The sequence below is a fragment of the Eptatretus burgeri genome, chromosome 10 (assembly GCF_056783735.1).
Source record: "Eptatretus burgeri isolate ZD-2024b chromosome 10, Ebu_testis_v1, whole genome shotgun sequence".
Taxonomy (NCBI): Eukaryota; Metazoa; Chordata; class Myxini; order Myxiniformes; family Myxinidae; genus Eptatretus; species Eptatretus burgeri.
In genome coordinates this window covers 143,363-149,362 of record NC_140970.1, presented here as the reverse complement: position 1 = coordinate 149,362, position 6,000 = coordinate 143,363, and the positions used below count along the sequence as shown (strand labels likewise).

At 46.0% G+C, this 6,000-nt stretch overlaps 1 protein-coding gene across 4 annotated transcripts in view; it reads left to right on the top strand.

Moving 5' to 3' along the window:
* Positions 1-3,240: 3,240 nt before the first annotated feature.
* The window catches only part of LOC147017780 (homer protein homolog 3-like), a 117,200-nt gene continuing 114,440 nt past the window's right edge, over positions 3,241-6,000 (top strand). Inside the window, exon 1 of one of the 4 annotated variants that reach the window (XM_085896739.1) lies at positions 3,241-3,421. In XM_085896739.1, the coding sequence (XP_085752865.1) occupies positions 3,417-3,421 (5 nt within the window). In that variant the 5' untranslated portion in view covers positions 3,241-3,416. Of the gene's footprint in view, positions 3,422-3,453; positions 3,547-3,625; positions 3,725-3,881; positions 3,908-6,000 lie in introns of those variants that run through there. The other 3 variants (XM_085896742.1, XM_085896741.1, XM_085896738.1) reach the window with 3 other exon arrangements.

Genomic DNA, 6,000 nt, shown 5'->3' with positions numbered 1-6,000 from the left:
GTGGTTACACAGCACTCTCTTTAGTATGGCATCGGCACTACTCAAGGAGCAAGGACACAGGTCTGCGGCTGTCGTCGGGTGTTCTTCTCGGCAGTAATTTGGTCAATGCCTACACCAGTGTGACCACTCCTCATTTTCATAAATGCCAAGGCGAGCCAATGAAAAAAGTCAATAATTCACAAGGTTTCGGAAAAGCGATGAAAACAGAAAACCCATACGCCAAGAAAACCTACAGAAAACCAAGATGCCAAGAAAACCTACAGAAAACCAAGACGCCAAGAAAACCTACAGAAAACCAAGACGCCAAGAAAACTACAGAAAACCCATACGCCAAGAAAACCTACAGAAAACCCATACGCCAAGAAAACCTACAGAAAACCCATACGCCAAGAAAACCTACAGAAAACCCATACGCCAAGAAAACCTACAGAAAACCAAAACGCCAAGAAAACCTACAGAAAACCCATACGCCAAGAAAACCTACAGAAAACCCATACGCCAAGAAAACCTACAGAAAACCAAGACGCCAAGAAAACCTACAGAAAACCAAGACGCCAAGAAAACCTACAGAAAACCAAGACGCCAAGAAAACCTACAGAAAACCAAGACGCCAAGAAAACCTACAGAAAACCAAGACGCCAAGAAAACCTACAGAAAACCCATACGCCAAGAAAAACCTACAGAAAACCAAGACGCCAAGAAAACCTACAGAAAACCAAGACGCCAAGAAAACCTACAGAAAACCAAGACGCCAAGAAAACCTACAGAAAACCAAGACGCCAAGAAAACCTACAGAAAACCAAGACGCCAAGAAAACCTACAGAAAACCAAGACGCCAAGAAAACCTACAGAAAACCCATACGCCAAGAAAACCTACAGAAAACCAAGACGCCAAGAAAACCTACAGAAAACCAAGACGCCAAGAAAACCTACAGAAAACCCATGCGCCAAGAAAACCTACAGAAAACCAAGACGCCAAGAAAACCTACAGAAAACCAAGACGCCAAGAAAACCTACAGAAAACCAAGACGCCAAGAAAACCTACAGAAAACCCATACGCCAAGAAAACCTACAGAAAACCCATACGCCAAGAAAACCTACAGAAAACCCATACGCCAAGAAAACCTACAGAAAACCAAAACGCCAAGAAAACCTACAGAAAACCCATACACCAAGAAAACCTACAGAAAACCAAGACGCCAAGAAAACCTACAGAAAACCAAGACGCCAAGAAAACCTACAGAAAACCCATACGCCAAGAAAACCTACAGAAAACCAAGACGCCAAGAAAACCTACAGAAAACCAAGACGCCAAGAAAACCTACAGAAAACCAAGACGCCAAGAAAACCTACAGAAAACCCATACGCCAAGAAAACCTACAGAAAACCAAGACGCCAAGAAAACCTACAGAAAACCAAGACGCCAAGAAAACCTACAGAAAACCAAGACGCCAAGAAAACCTACAGAAAACCAAGACGCCAAGAAAACCTACAGAAAACCAAGACGCCAAGAAAACCTACAGAAAACCAAGACGCCAAGAAAACCTACAGAAAACCCATACGCCAAGAAAACCTACAGAAAACCAAGATGCCAAGAAAACCTACAGAAAACCAAGACGCCAAGAAAACCTACAGAAAACCCATGCGCCAAGAAAACCTACAGAAAACCCATACGCCAAGAAAACCTACAGAAAACCAAGACGCCAAGAAAACCTACAGAAAACCAAGACGCCAAGAAAACCTACAGAAAACCAAGACGCCAAGAAAACCTACAGAAAACCAAGACGCCAAGAAAACCTACAGAAAACCCATACGCCAAGAAAACCTACAGAAAACCAAGACGCCAAGAAAACCTACAGAAAACGAAGACGCCAAGAAAACCTACAGAAAACCCATACGCCAAGAAAACCTACAGAAAACCCATACGCCAAGAAAACCTACAGAAAACCAAGACGCCAAGAAAACCTACAGAAAACCCATACGCCAAGAAAACCTACAGAAAACCAAGACGCCAAGAAAACCTACAGAAAACCAAGACGCCAAGAAAACCTACAGAAAACCCATACGCCAAGAAAACCTACAGAAAACCCATACGCCAAGAAAACCTACAGAAAACCAAGACGCCAAGAAAACCTACAGAAAACCAAGACGCCAAGAACACCTAGAGAAAACCCAGACGCCAAGAAAACCTAGAGAAAACCCATACGCCAAGAAAACCTAGAGAAAACCCATACGCCAAGAAAACCTACAGAAAACCCATACGCCAAGAAAACCTACAGAAAACCAAGACGCCAAGAAAACCTACAGAAAACCAAGACGCCAAGAAAACCTACAGAAAACCTACAGAAAACCCATACGCCAAGAAAACCTACAGAAAACCAAGACGCCAAGAAAACCTACAGAAAACGAAGACGCCAAGAAAACCTACAGAAAACCCATACGCCAAGAAAACCTACAGAAAACCCATACGCCAAGAAAACCTACAGAAAACCAAGACGCCAAGAAAACCTACAGAAAACCAAGACGCCAAGAAAACCTACAGAAAACCAAGACGCCAAGAAAACCTACAGAAAACCAAGACGCCAAGGTGAACAACGAACAGCCAAGATCTTGTGAAAAAAGCCGAGGAGTGGTCACACTGGTCCACACAACGGCCTACTCCTTTCAAAATGTGCCGTGGAATATTTAAAGTCGAGCTTCTCATCGTTTCATTATGCAGCCTGTGGCTGCCGGTTGCATCATCTCTGGAAGTGCCGCTGTGCCGCTGATGCAGTGCCCCTGTTACCAGTAAGCTGGTACTCATTTTGCCGACCGTGGAAAGACGACAGGCTGAGTCAACCCGCCTGGTGTTAATTCAACGAGTCGGAAGGGGCACGAACTCAAGACCCTGAGATGTTAAGCCAACACCAGGTTTTATAGTCAAGCTTCCTGGGTCCGTGGTTCGAACTCCTGGCTCGTTCTATTTTCAGTGTTTGGTATGAATGACTGAGATACTTCCTTGTTTGATGCTGAGCGTTTAAAAGGACGGAGCGCGGACATACAACCATAAGGTGGCAACACACCAACACTGTAAGACCGCAGGCTTCGATCGAGGCCTAATTGTCTCCTCACGTGTGGAAGTCCCTTCCTTGCGTAAAAGGAACGTTATATTATTATTATTATTATTTTGATGATCATCGTTGATGCGAATGAGTTGTAGAATGAATGTGGAGTGAGTTGAGAATGAATTGTGAAAGGTTTCGTGTCGGTTCTCCGCAACGCCGGGAGGGGGAGAAAGAGGAGCGCGAGCGTGCGCGTGAGTGAGCGAGTGCGCGTGAGAGCCATGGCGGGGAATTTCCTCTGAAGCTCCATCTCGCCGGCCTCGTCGTCCTCCGTCATCGTCTGCCTCCGTGCGCTCACCGGCTCACCGGCACACCATGGCGTGAGTATCGAGGCGGACGTGCTGATTTACCTCAGCGTTAAAGGGTAGAGACGCTGGGCGGATGGTGCTGTGCTGTTAACGGTGCCTCTTGTAACGGTGCCTCGGAGTCTCATTCACCGATCCAGGTTGTATCCCCGCCGCTGCCGCCGGCTCCCTTTGGGTTTTGCTTTCTGCCTTGGTAACTGATTATAGCAGTTAATACAACAACAACAACAACAACAACCTGCGGCCGTTTCACCACCTGACCCTCGCTGACCCTCATCTTTGGGCTCAGTTTACCACAGTTCGTAACTGCTCGTGAAGGTGAAACGTATTCGGTTTATAATTTGTCTTGATTAATGGGGTCATCCCCTCCCCTCCCTCCCCTCCCCCGCCTTTTGAGGGACCACAGTGCCCTTGCATTGCTTTATTTATTTATTTATACCTTCGGAGTGAGATCATTTGATGTTTTCCTTCGAGTTCCAGGACTGACAGGATGGCTCTGAGGTACACACACTGATGCCTGGTCAGTCGCGACTGTATATATGCATATATATATATATATATATATATATATATATATATATATATATAATATATATATATATATATAGTGTTTTACCTCTGGTTGGCTTTCCCCACGAAACGCCACGATAAGCTATTTTACACACGTTAACACGGCGTTTGTCCAATAAGGAAGAACCTTTTTGGGGAGGGGGGTATTATTAGGATGAATAATGTTTTTTTGGTAATAACATTAATATTATGCGATTATCATTAGTGTTATTACTTTTGTTATGAGAAGTGGCCTTGGGAAAAACTCCATGATTAGCTGTCTATACACCTTAAAGCAGAAAACCCCTTTGGTGATCTGGGTCGATGAAGTCACTCTCACCTCTGTCGTATGACCTTCGCTAGTACTCCTGTCAACTTTGGTTGAGATTGGATAAGTAACGGCCAAATGTATTGTTGTCAGACAGATGGAGAAAAAGCGAATTGTATATTTTAGTGTGATATGTAAGTGTGGTGTTTCTGGAGTAGCAGAACGAAAGGCTGAAGTAGAAACCTGGATGAAGACGCACATATGCAGTATGCACTACACTACAGCAAGAGGAGGAAGAAGGGGGGGGGGGTGGTGGTGGTGTTGCACGACATCTGGATGGTGGTGGTCGTATGGCAGCTAAGCTGCCAGGGTAGCTATCATTTCTTGAAGCGCAACTGTGTCGCTGATGCAGTGCCCCTCTATCAGTACACACACTGCCGACTCATTTTGCCGACCTCAGAAAGATGACAGGCTGTCAACCCCCTGGTGTATTAATTCAGCAGCCGACGGGGCTTGAACTCAGGACCCTAGGATCCCAAGCCCCCACCCTAACCACTGAGCCAACACCAGGCTCACATCTGGGTTGCTCGTGGGAGATCGATCGGCTGACTCCCTTGTACATGTTGCTGCGTTTGAGCCTGGGTTAGTAACTGCTGAAATCAATCTGTCTAGGTTCTTCCCGACATCTTTGATCCTTTCGCATTTCTTTTTTTTTCATTTTTTTTTTTCCACAATTGTCTTTATTCATTCTAATTCTTGCTTTTTTTTCTCTTTTGTCTTTTACTCTCTATTCCACTTTCTTTATCTATCTCTCTAAGGAGAAGTGAATTCTTGCAGAAATTTTTCTGTAAGGGTCACTTTGCTGTGCCTGGATGGGTTTGAGTTGCGGCTGAAACCCGAATGCTATCCCGGTTCCTCCTGATGACTCCATCTTTGCTCTTTACTTCTTCGGTTTCCTGCTTGGTCTTCCGTTTAATTGTTGTGTAGCCTCTGACGGTTCTCTTGAATTGGCCTTCAGTCGAAAGTCAGCCGATCGATCTCCCAGGAGCAACCCAGAGATCCCAGATGTTGTACCCCCACATTCATGAAGCCTGGATCACAAGAGACGGAGATGCTGACTAAGGATATGGCCGGTCCATGGGAACAGATTGGCGCTCTGATTGTCTGTGCTGGTCTGTCAAATCTGGGCAGCAGGGAAGAGTGGTTAAGATTTGACCCTGACTTGTGTTGGTGGGGGGGGGTATAACCACTGTGAAAATGCATCCCCAGTAGTTGCAGAGGGGAGAGGAGAGGAGTTGTGGGAGATAGAGGCCCAGGCAGTAGAGTACAGGTCATTGGTAGAAATGAGAGAGAGCCCGTAAGGGTGTGGACAAGATAGATGCAGAGCAGTGTTTCAGCATGGACAGTGGTAGGACCAGGAGCCATAGCTTGAGGGTAAAGAAGATGAGAGTTAGGACAGCATGAAGGCAGGGGACTTTCACCCAGGGAGTGGTTAATGCATTGACTGGTCTCCTGAGAAAGGTAGCGGCAGCAGATGGGAGGAGAGGAGATTGGGACCATACTCTGTGCAGTGTTGGTGCTGCTTAAGCAGTCTCCTTAGCTGTTGGGCACAATCCTGGACGAGTCGCCACTCCGACACAGTCTACCAGCATGCTGGCACTCATTTTGCCGACCTCAGAAGGATGACAGGCCGAGTTAACCCCACCTGGTATTAATTCAACAGCTGAGCGGGATTTGAACTCAGGACCTGAGGATCCAAAGCCCACCACCCTAACCA